General features: G+C 44.9%; 1 protein-coding gene across 3 annotated transcripts in view; it reads left to right on the forward strand.

Annotated features, from left to right (window-relative positions):
• Positions 1-20,826, forward strand: part of c6h10orf67 (chromosome 6 C10orf67 homolog) — a 411,757-nt gene that overhangs the window by 135,494 nt on the left and 255,437 nt on the right. For all 3 annotated transcript variants that reach the window (XM_072508488.1, XM_072508486.1, XM_072508485.1), the window contains 3 exons: positions 8,837-8,984; positions 10,199-10,257; positions 10,616-10,681. In XM_072508488.1, the coding sequence (XP_072364589.1) occupies positions 8,837-8,984; positions 10,199-10,257; positions 10,616-10,681 (273 nt within the window). The remainder of the gene's footprint in view (positions 1-8,836; positions 8,985-10,198; positions 10,258-10,615; positions 10,682-20,826) is intronic.

The raw sequence follows: 20,826 nt of genomic DNA on the forward strand, positions 1-20,826 counted from the left end.
ATCCAAAAAGACGAGGTGTTGGGGTTCTTAAAAAATATTAAGGTAGATAAGTCCCCAGGGCCTGATGGGATCTACCCCAGAATACTGAAGGAGGCTGGAGAGGAAATTGCTGAGGCCTTGACAGAAATCTTTGGATCCTCGCTGTCTTCAGGGGATGTCCCGGAGGACTGGAGAATAGCCAATGTTGTTCCTCTGTTTAAGAAGGGTAGCAAGGATAATCCCGGGAACTACAGGCCGGTGAGCCTTACTTCAGTGGTAGGGAAATTACTGGAGAGAATTCTTCGAGACAGGATCTACTCCCATTTGGAAGCAAATGGACGTATTAGTGAGAGGCAGCACGGTTTTGTGAAGGGGAGGTCGTGTCTCACTAACTTGATAGAGTTTTTCGAGGAGGTCACTAAGATGATTGATGCAGGTAGGGCAGTAGATGTTGTCTATATGGACTTCAGTAAGGCCTTTGACAAGGTCCCTCATGGTAGACTAGTACAAAAGGTGAAGTCACACGGGATCAGGGGTGAGCTGGCAAGGTGGATACAGAACTGGCTAGGCCATAGAAAGCAGAGAGTAGCAATGGAGGGATGCTTTTCTAATTGGAGGGCTGTGACCAGTGGTGTTCCACAGGGATCAGTGCTGGGACCTTTGCTGTTTGTAGTATATATAAATGATTTGGAGGAAAATGTAACTGGTCTGATTAGTAAGTTTGCAGACGACACAAAGGTTGGTGGAATTGCGGATAGCGATGAGGACTGTCTGAGGATACAGCAGGACTTAGATTGTCTGGAGACTTGGGCGGAGAGATGGCAGATGGAGTTTAATCCGGACAAATGTGAGGTAATGCATTTTGGAAGGTCTAATGCAGGTAGGGAATATACAGTGAATGGTAGAACCCTCAAGAGTATTGAAAGTCAAAGAGACCTAGGAGTACAGGTCCACAGGTCATTGAAAGGGGCAACACAGGTGGAGAAGGTAGTCAAGAAGGCATACGGCATGCTTGCCTTCATTGGCCGGGGCATTGAGTATAAGAATTGGCAAGTCATGTTGCAGCTGTATAGAACCTTAGTTAGGCCACACTTGGAGTATAGTGTTCAATTCTGGTCGCCACACTACCAGAAGGATGTGGAGGCTTTAGAGAGGGTGCAGAAGAGATTTACCAGAATGTTGCCTGGTATGGAGGGCATTAGCTATGAGGAGCGATTGAATAAACTCGGTTTGTTCTCACTGGAACGAAGGAGGTTGAAGGGAGACCTGATAGAGGTCTACAAAATTATGAGGGGCATAGACAGAGTGGATAGTCAGAGGCTTTTCCCCAGGGTAGAGGGGTCAATTACTAGGGGGCATAGGTTTAAGGTGAGAGGGGCAAGGTTTAGAGTAGATGTACGAGGCAAGTTTTTTACGCAGAGGGTAGTGTGTGCCTGGAATTCGCTACCGGAGGAGGTAGTGGAAGCAGGGACAATAGGGACATTTAAGGGGCATCTTGACAAATATATGAATAGGATGGGAATAGAAGGATACGGACCCAGGAAGTGTAGAAGATTGTAGTTTAGTCGGGCAGCATGGTCGGCACCGGCTTGGAGGGCTGAAGGGCCTGTTCCTGTGCTGTACATTTCTTTGTTCTTTGTTCTATGGGTGGGGCCCCACTCCCCGGCCACCCCACTCAACCGGCGACACCCACCAGGGGACCACGCAGGGCCACACCGAAAGCAGCCCCCAGTGAGGGCAGTGCCATGAAACCATGGCCATGGCAACAGGGACGGGCGCCTTGACCGGGGGCACCGACGGGGCCAGGGTGCGGGGATGGCCGACGGGGCCAGGATGCGGGGCCAGGCCGCTGCCCTGCATGCAGCATGTGGCAGTGTGGGCGGGGGCAGCTCAGACAGCAAGCGGAGGCTGTAGCAGAGGAGCGGGCTGCAGAGTGGCAGGTGCCAGCTCCTCTGGCTGGAAGGCTGCCCGCCCCACAAGGAGGAGGAGCAGGAGGAACAGGACGAGGAGGAGGAAAAGGAGAAGAAGGAGGTGGTGCCAAGGTGGCTCCGGATGAGGCCACGCATCTCTGCGACTGCATGTCCTTCTAGGATCTCCCGGACTGGGCCTGCAGGAGGAGACTGTGGATGAGCAGGGAAACTGTCCGACACATCTGCCACATGATGGCACACCTGGCACCACAGGGGAATTGGGGAGGACACCCGCTCCCGGTGGCCGTCAAGGTGACGGTGATGCTGAACTTTTATGCAACGGGGCCTTTTCAGTTGCTGAGTGGAGACCTGTGCGGCATCTCTCAGGCATCGGCGCACAGGTGCATCCGTGCCGTTATGGATGCCCTGCAAGCTTTTGCGGACTGGTACATGCAGTACCCTGTGGGCCACGCCCACCAGGATGCCTGGGCAGTGGGCTTCGCTGCTGTCGCCTGGATGCCCCGGGTCCAGCGGGTCATCGATGGGGTGCATGTCACCCTATGGCCACCTGAGGATAACAGGCCGCTGTTCACGAACAGGAAGGGGTACCATTCCATGAACATTCAGGTGGTCTGGGACCATCAGATGACCCGTTCATGTTGGCACAATCTGTGATCCTTCTGGAACCTACCTCTTCATTCACCTGAGGAAGGAGCAGTGCTCCGAAAGCTAGTGATTCAAAACAAATCTGTTAGACTTTAACCTGGTGTTGTAAGACTTCTTACTGTACTTTAAGATGTGTGGATTTCAAAATATAAAGTCAGCATCTTGCCACCACACCACAATGCATTGAAAGGTTTGTCCTGTTCTGAAAGCTTGTACTGAAAGCCTCCCAGGACCAAGGTTCATTTCACCACTGTTTGAATATGTTTTTAGCAACATTCTGGAATACAACACACGCAACTATACAACGTTCCCCATGCTTTGCTATTGATGAAAAGGAAGCCGAGGACTACCTTTGATTTCTGACATAGTAGAGCAAAACCAACAGTCACAGACCTTGAGACAAGAAAGTAACTTGAGGAAATGCTCCTTTCAACAAGGAGAACAGGTGTTAGCGCGCAGCTACACCACTAGTGAGAAGTGGGTCACTGCGATGGTATTGGCTCAGACCAGTCCAATCTCCAAACGACAGGCAAACTTGTTGGAGACACCATACAGATCAATTAATGTCAACACGCATAAGTGTACCAGTGCCAGAACTATCTCAAGAAGTAATGATCTTAATTCCATCTGATTGTGTAACTTCATGTTCATCTACAGAAGCAGAGATTGGACCAGAAGTACTTGCTACTACTAGTCTTACCTCAGAAAAAGAGAATGTAACGCCTTCCAAAGTAGAGACATCTACTGGAGAGCCTATAAATACACCTAAGGTCGAGAATAATAAAGTCACGGAAGTGTGCAGGCAACCGCCAAGAAATAGATGTATTATTGCAATGTAATAATTTGACATCTGCACTTGTGTATCTATGTAAATGACTATATTCAAATACCAACCGGTAGTGGTGTTGGACCTTAGAAGTAAAGGGAGAGGTATGTTATATATGTGGGATATTGTAGTTGTGTGCAATATCTCTTTAAGAACCGAGTGACGTGACATGTGTGACATCTTCAGCTACTTCGTAGGCATTTGCCCTTAGTTTCGTAAGTCAAGTCTAGTCTTTGTACAGTGAAGACCTATTTAATAAATCTCTGCTAATGCTGCTTTTCATCCACGTGTATCTGCAATCTATTTATTTTGTACAGTTAGTCTAAAGATACAACAAACCACTTCCTCATAGTGTTCAAGCTCCTTGTGGATCAAAATTCTGTCGAACTTGGCCTTGAATATATTCAGTGATTCACCTCCACAACTCTCTGTGGAAGAAAATTCCAATGACTAACGGCCCCCTGAGAGAAGAAATTCATCCTCATCTGTGTCTAAATGGGACATCCCAGGTTCTTACTTTGAATGGGGGTAAACATCCCTTTAGCAGCTACCTTGTCAAACCCTCAGAATCTTTTATGTTCAATAAAACCACTTCTCATTCTTCTAAACTTCAATAAATATAGGCCCAACCATCTCAAACATTCCTCTTGAGACTTTCTGAAACTCCATCTATTACACATCTTTGGTACTTGCACACTGGAGTTCAAGTCCTCCAGTGTGTAAATGTCAAGTTCTTGTACAAGATAGGGTGAGGTAAGGCCAACCCCTCCCTTCTTTGATTCCTTGCAGCACGTCACATCCCAAAGTTCTGTTCCTCTGACTCTAGACTTAAGTATATTCCCCCAATCTCCCATTTCCCTCTATTGGTGACAGAGGTTTTTGGCTACTCACTGGGATCTCCCCCCCCCCGAAAATACTCGAGTATTTTGCTGATTGATAATTTGTAATAACAAAATACCTGAGAGGCTACTTCACTTGTTTTCTGGAAGAGTAAAGATTATATGTATCATCAGACAATCCCAACTAAATATATTTATCGCATTGTTGTTTGTGGTACATGGCTGTGTGCAGATTTGGCTGCTGAATTTGCTTACACAAGAAGTGACTGCTATAAACATAACACATTGACTGCAAAAGGTCTTGAAACATCCTCTAGAGGTGGAAGGCATTATTTCAATGCAAATTATTTTCTTAACAGACAAGTGCACTTATTTTGGGGAAAACATCAAAATAAATAGTCCAAGAGGAGTAGCGACATTACCTATTAATGTGTTACAATTATGTTTTTGAACATTTTTTTTAAGCATCGGGAAAGGAAGATCTATCGAAGGTGCCAATGATAACTCCTGATGGCCTGGTTCTGATAAATTACTTTTGTAGTTGAGTTACAAGAGGGATCTCTGTGCAATAACATATCATCATTACCATGAAATGCTCTAAAGACAAAGTTGCCCGGCGCCGAAGTTGCATTTGATAATCGGGCAGAGAATCCCCATTTACGACCGAATCAGGGCTGGCGCCGTATTTCGGATGCTCCTCCCCTCCAAATAAGCATCATCAAGGCATGCGCTGCACGCCATTGTGACGACGTCAGCGCATCACTTTGAGGCCCTCTTCCGATGCTCCGCCTCCGATGGGCCGTGTTCCCGACCGCGTGGGTCGCGTGTGGTCCGAGTTATCGTAAACCCGGCATGGCGGCTGCGGACTGTGTCCAGTGCCACCACAGTCGGGCGGGAGCCGTACCGCTGGCAGGGGGGGCTTTGGCGAGGCTGGGCGGACTGTTGGAGGGTGTCCAGGAGGTGGTGAGGGGTTGTCCAGGGGGACACTATTTGGTCGGCTGGGTCCGCGCTCGGTCGACGCATGTTGTACGCGAGACCGCTGCAGGTCGTTGCTGCACATGCGCAGCCATGGACCCGGCAATCCTCTGGCCGTTTATGTCGGGAATGCCGGGAGTTTCACGTGGCGCGGCTGCTAGCCCCTCACCGGGCGGAGCATCGGTGCGGGGCCTTGTTGACTTTTTCATTGTAAAACTAGACACTTCCTCCGGACATAGCCTCAAAATCCGAGAATCCAACCCAATATTTTGTATTGTTAACCCTCAAAAGCAGTGAGTATAGATAGTTATTATGATAGTGATTACCTTGACAGAAATCTTTGGATCCTCGCTGTCTTCAGGGGATGTCCCGGAGGACTGGAGAATAGCCAATGTTGTTCCTCTGTTTAAGAAGGGTAGCAAGGATAATCCCGGGAACTACAGGCCGGTGAGCCTTACTTCAGTGGTAGGGAAATTACTGGAGAGAATTCTTCGAGACAGGATCTACTCCCATTTGGAAGCAAATGGACGTATTAGTGAGAGGCAGCACGGTTTTGTGAAGGGGAGGTCGTGTCTCACTAACTTGATAGAGTTTTTCGAGGAGGTCACTAAGATGATTGATGCAGGTAGGGCAGTAGATGTTGTCTATATGGACTTCAGTAAGGCCTTTGACAAGGTCCCTCATGGTAGACTAGTACAAAAGGTGAAGTCACACGGGATCAGGGGTGAGCTGGCAAGGTGGATACAGAACTGGCTAGGCCATAGAAGTCAGAGAGTAGCAATGGAGGGATGCTTTTCTAATTGGAGGGCTGTGACCAGTGGTGTTCCACAGGGATCAGTGCTGGGACCTTTGCTCTTTGTAGTATATATAAATGATTTGGAGGAAAATGTAACTGGTCTGATTAGTAAGTTTGCAGACGACACAAAGGTTGGTGGAATTGCGGATAGCGATGAGGATTGTCGGAGGATACAGCAGGATTTAGATTGTCTGGAGACTTGGGCGGAGAGATGGCAGATGGAGTTTAATCCGGACAAATGTGAGGTAATGCATTTTGGAAGGTCTAATGCAGGTAGGGAATATACAGTGAATGGTAGAACCCTCAAGAGTATTGAAAGTCAAAGAGATCTAGGAGTACAGGTCCACAGGTCATTGAAAGGGGCAACACAGGTGGAGAAGGTAGTCAAGAAGGCATACGGCATGCTTGCCTTCATTGGCCGGGGCATTGAGTATAAGAATTGGCAAGTCATGTTGCAGCTGTATAGAACCTTAGTTAGGCCACACTTGGAGTATAGTGTTCAATTCTGGTCGCCACACTACCAGAAGGATGTGGAGGCTTTAGAGAGGGTGCAGAAGAGATTTACCAGAATGTTGCCTGGTATGGAGGGCATTAGCTATGAGGAGCGATTGAATAAACTCGGTTTGTTCTCACTGGAACGAAGGAGGTTGAGGGGAGACCTGATAGAGGTCTACAAAATTATGAGGGGCATAGACAGAGTGGATAGTCAGAGGCTTTTCCCCAGGGTAGAGGGGTCAATTACTAGGGGGCATAGGTTTAAGGTGAGAGGGGCAAGGTTTAGAGTAGATGTACGAGGCAAGTTTTTTACGCAGAGGGTAGTGGGTGCCTGGAACTCGCTACCGGAGGAGGTAGTGGAAGCAGGGACGATAGGGACATTTAAGGGGCATCTTGACAAATATATGAATAGGATGGGAATAGTAGGATACGGACCCAGGAAGTGTAGAAGATTGTAGTTTAGTCGGGCAGCATGGTCGGCACGGGCTTGGAGGGCCGAAGGGCCTGTTCCTGTGCTGTACATTTCTTTGTTCTTTGTTTGTTTGTTGAGTAGATAGATATTTACAAATCATACAGTTTTCACATTTCACTAATTTAAAATAATATTATTGCAAATCTTTTAATTATGTTCAAATTATGTGCAAACACAGGATGGTAATTGTATATTAGCAACGTCTATTCAGAAACTGTAATTAGTTAGAGTGAGATAGTTCTCACTTGCCCAAGCTTGTTTCCTTCACTTATTGCTTCAGTGTTGTACATAGCAAGTTCCTTGCTTTTTTGAAGCTCAGGACTGCTGCTGGGGGCAGATGGCAAAGAACACCAGCACAAAACCTGCCACTCAAAGTGTGACAGATGACTGTAGCTACAGAAAACCGTCCCTTTGTTTGTCTTGCTAATGAGTGTCCTCATTGCGGCAGGAGACTTGAATAGTTAATTATCTGCAATTCTTAATTATAACAGGTGGTGGAGCTAGATGTAAGAGTTAACCAATCAAAGCATATGCCAAAACTTGAAAGATAATTGAGCATTTGCAGTTTTCTGGCAGTGTCAAAAGAAACAGATACCTTTACCTTTTAATGAATCACTTATTCATCCAGTGTGAATATTTTATTGTAGTTTGTAATAGTTGTACCAATAAAATGTAAAGTAAAAAGTCTTTCTAATATTTATCTTGCTAATTTCAGCAAGGGCTACTCAAATATTTTCTGGCCACATGAACGTTTAATCCAGTGCTCATAGAATTGATGTATTGCACATATAGATAAAAGCCTTGCTGAAACCTATTACTGTCTAGTGCCGGAAGCTTTTAGTATGACATCTTGGCCCGATGTCTCATTGGCTTTATCACCTTCAAATTCAAACAAGTTATTTTATATATGTATTTATTTCTACTATTTACTACTAAGAATATCTATTGGACTCAAAACTATCCCCATGAATGTAAGCTAGCAAGTGTATTTGGAATTGTTATTTTTGTAGGCTAGGATAAATTAAAATATAAAAATGCAATTTAAATTACTTTGATCAAGTATTTACTCATAAACACCTGCCTTAATAAAGGTTTCCAAAAAAATTACACTACATTAATGAGTAAAACTGGTCTTTCTGTAAATTGAAGAGAAGTGTTCAATAGCATCAACCCACCCGCCTGCACAGCCTATGCGTGACAGGCATGCAAAGCCATGTTAATGTTCAGAATATGAATTATCTCCGGGTGGCTCCATCACAAAGTAGAAAACCAACTGTGTATATATCAGCAGACCTGATGGACTCCATGCGGCTTCAAGCCTGAAAACTTCACTACTTTGACATGTGACGTGCTCTTTATGACTGTGGCAGTACTGTCAGTGAGGAATGGCAACAATGGCAACAAGCCCCCTCCTTAGCTCTGTGCTCTGCCACCCCTGGTGTTGTCCGGCTACACACTCCCCTTCCTGCCTAGTTACGGACAGCAGTCCTCGAGCACACGGGGGGATGTGGGTGGATGGGCCACAGCTGCCTGCCTGGACACAGCCTCCACAATACATGGACCTGAATGATGAGGGCACACAAACAGTATGATATGTATTATTCTCATCAATAAAATGTCCCCATGAATTATTGTCTTTGTATGTAATGTACTACTGGCTTTTTAACCAAGATTCGGTTTTGCAGGGGTCTACTTTTTTTTCCCCTCTGCACATTTTTCTTTTTTTGTGTTGTTTCCTATTCATATTCCAAATGATTCATAAAAGCCAGAAAGTTGGATGACAGCTCTGTTGTGGAATAATTTTCATATTGGCTACACAGCTTGCCACTTCTGCTTTTTGTTTTCTGTTTTGATAAAAGAGTTCTGTGATTTTTGCAGATCAATTTTGACATAAAGGACGACTTTGAGCAAGAAGAACTTATTGAAGAAAATGAAGAATTGAAGGAACAAATAAGCTTTCTGAAGAAGAATGCTGACAGGATGTCGGAAACCATTCATTCAAGCGAAATTCAAATAAATCAATTAGGTATTTTTATATAATTCAAAATAAACTGCAGAAATACAATATTTTTTTGAGAGATCTTTCACTTGAATTCAATATTTTGAGGATGTGTAATTTCATGGATTGTCACAGGAAAGTGAGACTTTTCTATTTAGTCTGGATATATGTAAATGCAAGGTGCGTATTTTTATGAGTGTGTTTGAGGAAGTAAATATTCAACAGGTGTTATTTTTGCCACACAATGATGCAGGTGCTGGAGTTTACACAGTAACTGTTTTATTTTATCTATGTGCTGTCATAACTTAGATTGTAGTTTGTTTCTGTCTAATGTTGAAACATGGTCATCATACTAAAACTGATATAAAAAGTATTCCACCAGCATAATGTAATTAAGAAAAATGTATTTATGTGGTTTTCATTCATTTTAACTTCTTGCACACGTTCTTTCCTTGTTTAAAAGTTCTTCTCCATTCCATCCTATTAGTTAATAACTTTGTTCCTAACGAAGCAGAATTCTAGACTATCCCAAAGACACTCAATTTATTTTAATGAATTGGATGTATGGATATGATCCCACCCAAAGGTGGTACCAATGGGAAATTCAACATAGTACTTCTGGTAGCTGTTCCCCCAAATATTTGATGGTTGATGATAATTTGGACAACTTATTTCATGGGCATTTTATTTCAACTGCATAGGTGTGATATGTGCTCCTATTTATTTTCAACAGATTGTGCATGGTGTCCAAAAACTTGTCAATATAATACATCACACCATTCAATTGAAAATTAACCACAAAAATGTTCTTTTGTACTTTAATTGATTAGATACAGCACAATAAAATATTAAGTTGTTTTTGACAGATACCATATTACTTATTGCTGTTTGTGAGCTAATTTAATGGTGTGTCTTGCTTTTGATAAGAATTGCTTTGAGCAGATAAAGAACCACCTGCTAAACCACTTTGTATTGGCTGTGACTAACAGAGAACGACATTCAAGGGCTGGGCACACAGCCACACTTGGCCCTTGAACTACTACCTAATATCCATTAGGCCAGCCGGCTAAACAGCAGGGGCAAAGCAATGAAGGTCAAGGGTAGTGTTTAGGGTTAGAATCCTGCTAGGTCCTCCATCCAATGTAGATTCCAATAGGCTCTGGAGTCTGACCTTCAGCATTGAGAAGGAAAACAGGCATCTGAAGATCTGATTTTCACAGTCTGCCTTTCTTTATTTTCAGAGCAGGAGCTTATAGTACTAAAAGAGAAAACTGAAAAGTCTTTGACTACAATACGAAAGGTACTGTTTCTTTTATCAAATATAAAATAATATGCTTATCGATTCACTTTAAGGAATTATATTATATACTTGGGAACAATGATAATTCCTAAACTTCCCAGGTTAAGTAGATGGATATGACTATAGATGGATACAAAATATGTGCTTAGTTATATTAATTAAATAACTTCTTGCCTTTGGGTTTAACTGTCATTTAAAGTAAAACATATAATGAGTATACACTGACCTTATTTACGAGTACAATGCCACAAAATATAGTTGTCCTGCTGAATCAATATGTAAAGAGTAAAGAATAATAATTGTTTAACTTCCATGAGTTGGTGGTCAAATACTTGCTTACCTTGTTCTCTGGTTGTAGTTGGCAGCATCTGAAGAGCATTTGAAATTGCAATTGCAAGCTGAGGAATACAAAAGGGAAAGAATGGTGAGAAAACTGATGAGCTACATAATTTTCATTGATTATTACAATAATGACAATGTAGTTTACCGCATTGCAGTCAATTTTGTATTATTTGCAATATTTACATTCATGATACCATTTACATCTACATGCTTGCATTTTAAGTTAGTGGAAACTTTATGTTGTATTCAAGTACCGAAAGATTGTTGCTATAAACTTGGTCTTATGTAAGCTCCTGTATGAAGGTGATCGGAAAATACTTGTGAACATAAATTGAAAGCATTTTAGGTTTATCCAGGCTTTAAACACCCACTCAAGACTTCTGAATATTTTATGGCATATCCATGACACTATAACTTGATTGAGATTTTGTCGTTGATATAATTATGGGGCAAAAAACATTTGGACTGGAAGATCAACATAAACAATATTCTGTTCTATGCAACCCATCGTCATGCTGCTAATATTACAAAAGTTGGTTTTGGAATAGTTCCAGTGTAAACTACAGTCCAAAGCAAACTTTTTGCACTACTACTTTTTGTTCTTGCACAAAATTGAATTTTCTGAATAAATGATAGTCATGAAAACATGAAACAGACTGTTTCTTCTTATCCTCTTTCCCCCTAACATTGGGTGGATTTTCCAACCGTGCCTGCCCAAAGACTGGAATTTCCTGCCCGGAGGTCATGACATGGGCAGCATGGTGGCACAGTGGTTAGTACTGTTGCTTCACAGTGCCAGGGACCCGGGTTCGATTCCCGGCTTGGGTCACTGTCTGTGTGGAGTCTGCATGTTCTCCCCGTGTCTGCGTGGGTTTCCTCTGGGCTTCTGGGTTTCCTCCCAGAAGCCTCAAAAGACGTGCTTGTTAGGTGAATTGGACATTATGAATTCTCTCTCAGTGTACCTGAACGGGCGCCATAGCGTGGTGACGAGGGGATTTTCACAGTAACTTCATCGCAGTGTTAATGTAAGCCTACCTGTGACACTAATAAAGATTATTAATACAATTCCTGTGGCGGGCAGGACCATAAAACATCCCCCATTGTGTCAAAAAGAATTGACATTGAAATCTCAGTTGGTATTACAAAATAATTGTGGATAAGGAAGGCTTGATTCATCTATCCACATCAATCCTATTGTGTATCTCTTTCTCTGCCCCCACTGTAGCCATTTGGGATGGCCAGTTCCCGATTACAAAATGGACACTTTGCAAAGATTGCAGGGAAAATGGACAATGCTGAGAAAACAAGCAGGTTCAGAGCTTGTCTGTATATTGGAGCCGCAGATCCCAGACAAGACCAAAACTGTAGACCCATTAGCATACTAATGGCCCATCTCCGGGAACAAAAGAGTAACATTTGAGTAACCGATACTAAGGCAGTCACCCCGGCACCAGAGGAGACCGAAACAAAGCAGGCCAACGGTCACCGAGGACACGCCCAGCCATCAGGTCACCCACCCCTTTATTGGACGAGATCAATATGAATGATCAAGAAACGGCCCAATTGATTGGGGCCAAGTTCAAGGCCCAAAAGCCGCGCAAAGCCCCTTCGGGTATAAGAAGAAGGCCCCAAGAGAGAATCGCTCTCTTGGACCCGGCTCTCACAGCGGAGAGACCCGTCCACCAGCTACACCAGAAACAAGTAAGTCCAAGGTCAACACATGCTACCAATCGGACAACCTCAGCTGTTCCCTTGTACCAGTTCCACCCCAGCAGCCTCAGAACCGAACAACGGCCATTATTCCTCTGACTGAGTGGGCGCCCAAAGCTAAGTATAGGCTTTAGCAGTAGTGATAGTTTAGCCTGTAGAGTTCCGTGCATGAGTATATTTAACTGTGTGTGTTAATAAATAAGCATTGACTTTGAACTAACTAACTGGTGTATCGAGTCTTTGATCAGTATTCGGGTTGAACCTTGTGGCGGTATCGAAAGATACCTGGCGACTCTAGATCAAACATAATTAGAATTAAGGAAGGCGACCATATTGACCGCCATATTCAGAGCCAACCAAAGAGAGCAACACCACTCCTCCCTCAAATGATAACATCCATTTGTTTTTCCAATGATTTTTCCTTCACAGTTCTATTTGGAAGTTTATTCCAGATATTGATGATGTGTGTATAAATGAGAGTTGTTTGACATCTGGTCTACAATTAGTATTTTCTAATTTGAATCTACAGCTCCTAGTTCTATTCCAACAGTTTAATTTTAAAGTATTTTCTGGATTGACTTCTTGTAAAACTATTAATAGTCCCTTGTAACTCCATGTATGTTAATCTCACAGATACTTACTTGCTTTGTTAAAAAGGCAAGTCCCTTTTGTCTTTTCTCACAACTCTTATCCCTGAAATAACACAGGGAATAACTTTATGTCTATTCTCTATAATGTCTCCAATGCTGGGATACTTTTCCTGCTTCTTGGTAATCAGAACTGGATGAAGTATTCAAGGTGTGATCTTACTTGAGCACTCGTCACTACCTTCCTTGACTTGTATTCTATTGCTTTGGCTGTATAGGTCAACATCCAGTTGCACTTATTGATTGACTCCCTCCATTGGCTGGAGATGTTTAGCTTTAGGTCTGCTCAGATTTCTAGGTATCTTTTAACTTTATCCATAGCTATTTCAACACCATTCATCCATGTGAGCATTTTGTATCGATCCACTTAAAATTCATCTGACAGTGTCCTGCCAATATTTTGTTCGACTCTGTGATTTCTACCAATTCCACTACTCCTAATTTGTTATGATTTACCAATATAGCCACTTTTAATTGAGTTTCTAAATCCAGGTTATTTATCTAAATGAGAAAAACAATTGCCCCAGCACTGAACTGTATGGCAGATCATTTAGTATTTGTCACTGCCCACTCACATTCTGGTAAAAGACACAAGCAACTCATTTTTGGCACGTTTAGTGTGGGGTGATTACCAGCGCTTGCAGCACCGAGAACGATCCCGCTATAAACCACCAGGACTCTGCTTCTGTATTAAGTCCACGGAGGCAGAAGTCCCGTCACCAGAATTCCTTTTATTTACAAACCCAACAGCTAAACAACCATGATCATTCAGTCTGCTGTCTACACCGGGAGTGCGTAGGCTCTGACACTCCCTGTTATATACACAGAAAGGGGTTCCCTGATTGGGCCACTAATCAGGGAACTCGTATTCTAATTGGCCAATCTCAAAGGCCTGGCCTAAGTCATTACAGCTTCGTTTTCGGCCTCGGCGAGGAACACCCTGCCGAGGTCGCACTTAGGCTAATTTTCTGCACTAACGAGCTCAGCTCGCCAATGCAGGAAGAGATTGGGGTGCTATTTTTAAAAGCCGTCCTGATCTCTGTTCCTCCCACCGTGGCATCCGGATCTCCCCCAATGCCATAATTAGGGGGTCCTCAATTCCCCCTCACCTTACCTAATAAGGGCAGGGCACCCCTGAACCTGATTCCCGGAACAGGCAAGATGCCACCTGGGCACCTTAGCTATGCCATGCCTGGCACCCTGACAGTGCCCCTCCCACTCTGGCAGTGCCACCTATGCACCCTATTGCCAGAGTGGCACCTGGGTGGCACTACCAGGGTGCCAGTGCCATGGTTCCCTGGTGGCACGGGACTGCCAGGGTACCACCCTGCTCAGACTCCAACCAACCGGGTCACCCGATCGCTTGAGAGACCCCCCCAGGTGCCGGTATGCCTGATCCACGTTTGTGGAAATCTGTGCTAAACGGCATCCGCTCGGAGTCTCTGAGGCGAGGCCACCGATCCCGTGCCTTGGGTAACTTCGACACATTGAGGGCGGGATCCAGATTGCGATGCCTCGCGAGATCCCGTTAGATCTCACGAGGCGTACAAGCGTTGTAAATCCTGCAATAGGCCTCTAGCGAGATCTGAAGGCCTCATCGCGTCCAGAATCGGGCGCAATGCAGTAAGTCGCGTCTATAGTTGCTGGAGATTGAATTTCCAGGAAAATAAAATCTGCTTTCACATGAAATGGAACTTTAATAACCAACCTATTCTGAGAATACAGCACTTGCTACTATGTTTACATACTTTTTATTTGCAGTAGATTCTGCCAAGTCTTGATTAATCTTTATATAAATATATTTTATATATATATGTACACATTTTTTTCCAGAAGTTTTTTGAGATAGTTCAAATGATTATTTATTTGAACTACTTTTATTAGACAATAGTAAACAAGGGCTGAAGTAATTATGGCATATTTTATCTACCTAAAATAATAACGTCCTAGTTATACTTCTTTATTATATCTTCAATATGAAGTTCACCATAGATAGGTGTATGTTTCTTTATTCTTCGAACAGGATTCGGTAAGATAGCATTTGGTAGCTGTGTTTTCATTTGATATGCTTTGAAGTTCAATTTATAATTTTGTTTTATTACTATTGCAAGATTCTGTGCCAAAAGATAGCTAAGTCATCAAGCAAAATCTGCCAAAATGTTATATATTCCAGGATTCAAACATGATCTACCTCAAATATGGGTGAACCTAATGCCACCCCATCAATTGTGATGCTTTTACTCTTGTCCCTCTTTGGCAGTGTGTCCGATGTCGTACATTATCTCATATTTTTGAATCACGCAGAAATACTACTTTAAATTCTGGTGGGGTCCACTATGCTGAGAGTTCAGAAATAACTGCCGGAGATCCATAATCATTCCATTTCACAATAACAGCATCTGTAAATTAGGTACAGAATAGATTTGAACATTTGTGAATCAAAAAACCTGCCATAAATGCTAGAATGCACTTGTGAGGAACCTTCACCACTGCAGCCTTGTGAACTCAGGGAGAGGTTCCCTCATCTGTATTATGAAGCATATTATCTAAATGGTGATAGACTGCAAAGCTCGGAGGTGCTGAAGGATCCGGGTCTCTTAGTGCATGAATCACAAAAGGCTAGTGTGCAGGTACAACAAGTTAATAGGAAAGTACAGCAGGTACAGTAAATAATTAGGAAAGCCAGTAGAATTTTATTATTTATTGTGACGGGAATTGAATAAAAAAGTAGGAAGGTTATGCTTCAGTTGTACAGGACACTGGTGAGACCACATTTGGAACACTGTATAATATTGGTCATCTTATTTAAGGAATAATGTAAATATGTTGGAAGCAGTTCGGAGAAGGTTTACCAGACTAATACCTGGACTGGGTGGATTGTCTTATGAAGAAACATTGGACAGGCTAGGCTAATTTCTGCTGGAGTTTAGAAGAGTAAGAGACAACTTGATTGAAACATCCTGAGGGGACTTGACAGGCTGGATGAGAAGAGGATGTTTCCTCTTGTGGGTGAATCTAAAACTAGCGGTCGTGGTTTTAAAATAGGTCACCCATTAAAATGGAGATGAGGCAAATCTTTTTCCCTGTGGGTTCTGAGTCTTTGGAACTCTTACTGAAAGCAGAGTCTTTGAATATTTTTAAGGCAGAGGTGGATAGATTCTGAGTAAGCAAGGGAGTGCTGGGTTATCAGGGGTAAGGTGGATGCAGATTTGAGGTTCCTATCAAATTAGCCATGATCCTATTGAATGGCAGAACATGCTCGAGGGGCTGAATGGTCTACTCCTGCTCATTGTTCGTGGCAAGCATGGCACACCAATATTGATACTTCTCAAGCATCTGCCACATTAAGGAAGGTGGGAGAGGTGATGTTGCCCACTGCATTTCCCAGATTTAGTGCCATCTACTTTTAAATATGTTTTATAAACTCCATTGATTCCATAACCATAGGGGCAATTGCTTACCCCAAATCAGACCTATTCTGTCAAAGGGGCCTAGAGTAAATTTTCGCCCCAAGCAATCACACCTTTCCCAAGAAACAGATGGAGGTCTGAGGCAAAAGTGACCTGGAATATCCAAGTTCTGTCCTAATTCTTGAGGCTTTCTTCTCCATTCCTATTATATTTAAGTTGGGAGTGCATCATAAGGCTTGTGGAAATTTGGGGTGATTGTAATAAAATGCATTTCTGATATTTCCAGCATTCGAAGCTGTGTGTAGTAACTACACAAGTTAGCAGAAAGTATATTAAACTTTTTTTTTAAATGTGACCACATGATAGATCAATCTTTTAATCAATATTTCTCAATCATTATGATTTCAAAATATATTTTCACCTCTATTCATTGAGGAAGAATTTATATACCATCAATATACAAGAATAAATTTACGAACATTAACAATTTAATCTATAGGCAAACAAAATTTGAATTAAAAATTGTATGCACAGTTTGTACTGTCTCTCCTAAACCTCTAGGTTTGTGCTTAAACAAAATTTAAAATGCAAAGGAATAGAGGCAGTCATTTAGAATGTACAGAGAAACAGTCCAAGAAGAGAAGATTCCCGAGTCAAAGAGCACGATTTAACAATCTTGCTACGCCTGGTGTGGATCGGGGCGAGTCGGTTAGATCGCGGGGAGGCTGAAATCGGGAACCTCGCCTGGCGCCGAAAGGTTTGGGATTTAACCAGCTTGCTCTCGTTGGCGGATTCAAGATCCTGCCTAGATGTGGCGAGAAACCAATAATCGCCAATTGAGGACAATCGCCATCTCATTGACGAGATGCTCGCCCTATCTAATGGCCTCTCGGGATCTAACCGGCTCCAAAGCGGAACATCAAACCAGCACCAATTAGTACACCTATTTCAAAACGGGAACATAATGCAATGGCTGCCTAGGGGATTGGAGGAGGCGAGTAGGAATTGGGTATGCAATCAGGGAGGAACTGGAGCTGCTGCGCCGGTGCTCGGAAAGGGTTAGGAACATCTGGAGGTGGCAGGGTGACATCGGTCGGAGGTCGCCCCTGAGCTGGGGGGCAGGCACTCAGCACTTGCGGGCCAAACGCTGGACATGCGTGTACCCATAACAGGGGCAGCTACACTGCAGCTGCCTGTCAGTCGCACAACACACATCCAGGACAGAGCCGTCCTGACTGTATGCGGGAGGTCGCTTGAACCCTCTCTGACTCTGGAAAGCCTACGGATGCACAGTTGAAGGCGATTGCTGGTATGGAGTTGGCATTGTTAGGTATGTGAGCACCACCCAGCGACCAGGTGCATTCCCGGGTGCATTCCCAGGAGTGCAGAGAGCAACACAGCCTGCAGCATGGAATAACGTGGCAGAGGCTTAATATGTTCCAGGAATAATGTGTTTTAATGCCGTACAGTCATAAGCCCCATTGTCTATAACTACCATTGGTGCCCCCTTCCCCCCAGTGCCCACTCAGTGATCCTGCACTTTCCTATCCTTCCGTGCTCTGCCATTACATCTAGATGGATCCCCAAGATGCACATCTGAGGTGGAGGCAGCCTGATGCTCTCTGCGCCCTGTGCCCTTTGGTGGTGGCTCTCGCCTCGCCCTGCCACCCTGTGCTGCCTTCTACCCTTGCAATACGCTATGGTGGTGGAGGGGCAGGATGGCGGTTATTTGGAAGAGATGGAGATGCCTGTTGTTGCACTGGTGGGAGGCACTGGGTTGGGCTCCTGGACGGTGCCCTTGAGGCCCCAGGGATCTCCATGGGGTGGAGAAGCAGCTGGAGTGGGCTCTAGAGGCCTGTGCATCATCCGGCCCTGGCACCTCCCTGTCATCTGCACCATGGTCATGCTCTGCATTGCCTTGGCAAGGTTCTGTTGCATCTGGGATACCTCCCTCAATGACTGGGACATGCTGTTGAAGTCCTCACCCATGGTCGACACTGACTAAGCCATGGTTAGGACACCAGCAATCATGGTACCAATCTCATGCTGCAGGCTTTCCACTGTGGTTGCCACACATTTCCAGCACCATCTGCTGAACCCTTAGATTTTGGGAATCCTCCAATCGGTTACGGATCCGCAGGAGCGTCACTGACATCCCCCTCTGAATATCACGGTCGCACTTCAACGACCGCATCAGCCCAGGATGGCCTGGTCCAGAGACTCACATCTGACTGGGACTCAGCTAAGTCCTGGGACCCAGCAGATCTCCAACTGCTGCCTCCCCCAGATTTCCCTGCCTCCACTTGATGTGCATCATCATCCATGTGGTGCTCATCAGATTGTGCCCCAAAAGCCTATCCACTACTGCCACCCACCGAGGTGTGTCTCTCTTGGGGGTGACAGCTTTGATGCACCAACGGTGTCCTCCTCGGAGCTCTCCTCTAAGGCTCTCTACTTTTGGATGGTGGGGTGGGGGGGACGGGGGACGACGACACCTTTGATGGCCTAGAGGTGTAGATCCTGCAGAAGAATGAAGATGTAGTCATTGGGAGGGAAGGGTCATTGTTCCTCAACATGTACTACTCACTTGCAACAAGTCATATGGGTGGGGGGCAGTGGACCTCACCTGTGCGGCGCAGGCCAATCTCAACGACCGATCTGCGCCCTGCCACCCGCCTGGGCCCTTTTGCATTAGTTGTGAGCCAGCTTCTTCTGCGGGGACAAAGAGAGGGCATTGGGAGGGAAGGGTCAAACGCTTGGTACATCGGGGGTGCCTGTGGCAGGTGGCATGTACAGGAACCACTTCTGGGCATGGAGGGGTGGTGCTGATGTTTGCCAGGGTGTGCCAGGTCACAGGTGCGGTGCTATGGGGGGGGTGCTGGCTGACGATGTACTGGGGGGCGGTTGTGGGTGTCAAGACTGTTGCAGGTGGTACTAGTACCAGGGGACCGTTGTCCACCTACCCTATGCGGCCCGTTGGGTGTCATTGAGCTTCCTCCTGCATTGCAGAGCAGTCCTCCTGGTGAGGCTGTCTGCACTGGCGGCCATTGCCACTGCCGCCAGGGAGGTTCAGCGAGGGCAGGGGGACTGGTGTGGGGTGGTCAGGGGGTGGGCTGTGGGGTCGCAGTTTGCCGGCCAGATCTGTGCACGGCCAACGCCATGTTGTACGGCACAACTGCAGGTCGTCAGCCAAGCACATGCGCGGCCTGGGACCCGACCATTCTCCAGCTGTTTTCGCCGCGGGAAGTGGGAGTTTTGGTCAGTGCCAGTGCTAGCCCCTCACCAGTACAGAATTGGTGAGGGGTTCGCGCTGATTTTTTACGCCTAGACCTCCCGCGGATTCTTCCATTCGAGCTAGCACTTAGCCGTTGGAATGGAGAATTCCGCCCATAATTTTTTATAAAACCCCGAAACATCCAGCAAGAAAAAATACAAATATGGACACAATTCCCCCCCCCCCCCTCCCCAAATCAATTGATGGTGATTAGTTCCTTGAATTAAGTAATAAACGGCTGCCACCTATGGTAGAACCCCTAGACCAATCCCCTAACAGTGTACTTAACCTTCTCTGAATATAAAAACTCCATTAGATCTCTGAACCACGTTGGGATACCTGATGGGATTGGGGACCTCCACCGCAGCAGGTCTTGCTGCGATCAATGAAGCGAAGGCGAGGGCATCTGCCTCCACCCCTGAATGCAGCCCTGGCGAGTCCAACACACCAATTATGGCAACCAAAGGGCAGACCTCCAGCTCAATATTGAGAATTGCTGACCTGGTGCTAAAGTTCACCGCTCACACCTATTGTCCCCCTCCAGGAAAAAAATGCTCATCCACTCTTTGGTTGGATGTGCCCTAAACACCACCTTAGGTTGGATCAAGCTCAACCTCGTGTACTTCACCCTGCGAAGGGCCTCACCCCACATGCCATCATCTATTACTCCATCCACTGAGCTTACTTCTTCTGAAAGGATCCGCCCATAAATTTCCGACATGTTCCCTTCCTCCGACCCTGCAAGTAAAAGGATTCTTTCCATTTGAGGTGTCGGTGGCGCCAATGGGAAAGTAGAGAATGTATTCTGTACTAAATTCCAAACCTGGAGATATCTAAACGAGTCCGATCCCGAGAGCTCATCATTCACCATCAGTTCCTCTAAACTGGCAAATCACCCCTGCAAAAACAAGTCTCCTATTCTCTCTGACCCCTTCCTTCCCCACACATGGCATCCAGCCTCACTGGCTCAAACAGTGCTTGGTACAAATAGAGGACAACTTCGACAAATACCCAAGCCTAAAATGCTGCCTGAACTGCCTCCACATCCTTACAGTAACTTCATTGAAGCCTACTTGTGACAATAAGCGATTATTATTATTATTATTATTATTAAAGTGACATGACCACAGGACTCGCAGAATAATTTGTCGGCATAAACGTGAGCGAAGCTGTCACCAGCACATTC

Source organism: Scyliorhinus torazame, chromosome 6 (assembly GCF_047496885.1).
Source record: "Scyliorhinus torazame isolate Kashiwa2021f chromosome 6, sScyTor2.1, whole genome shotgun sequence".
NCBI classification, from domain to species: domain Eukaryota; kingdom Metazoa; phylum Chordata; class Chondrichthyes; order Carcharhiniformes; family Scyliorhinidae; genus Scyliorhinus; species Scyliorhinus torazame.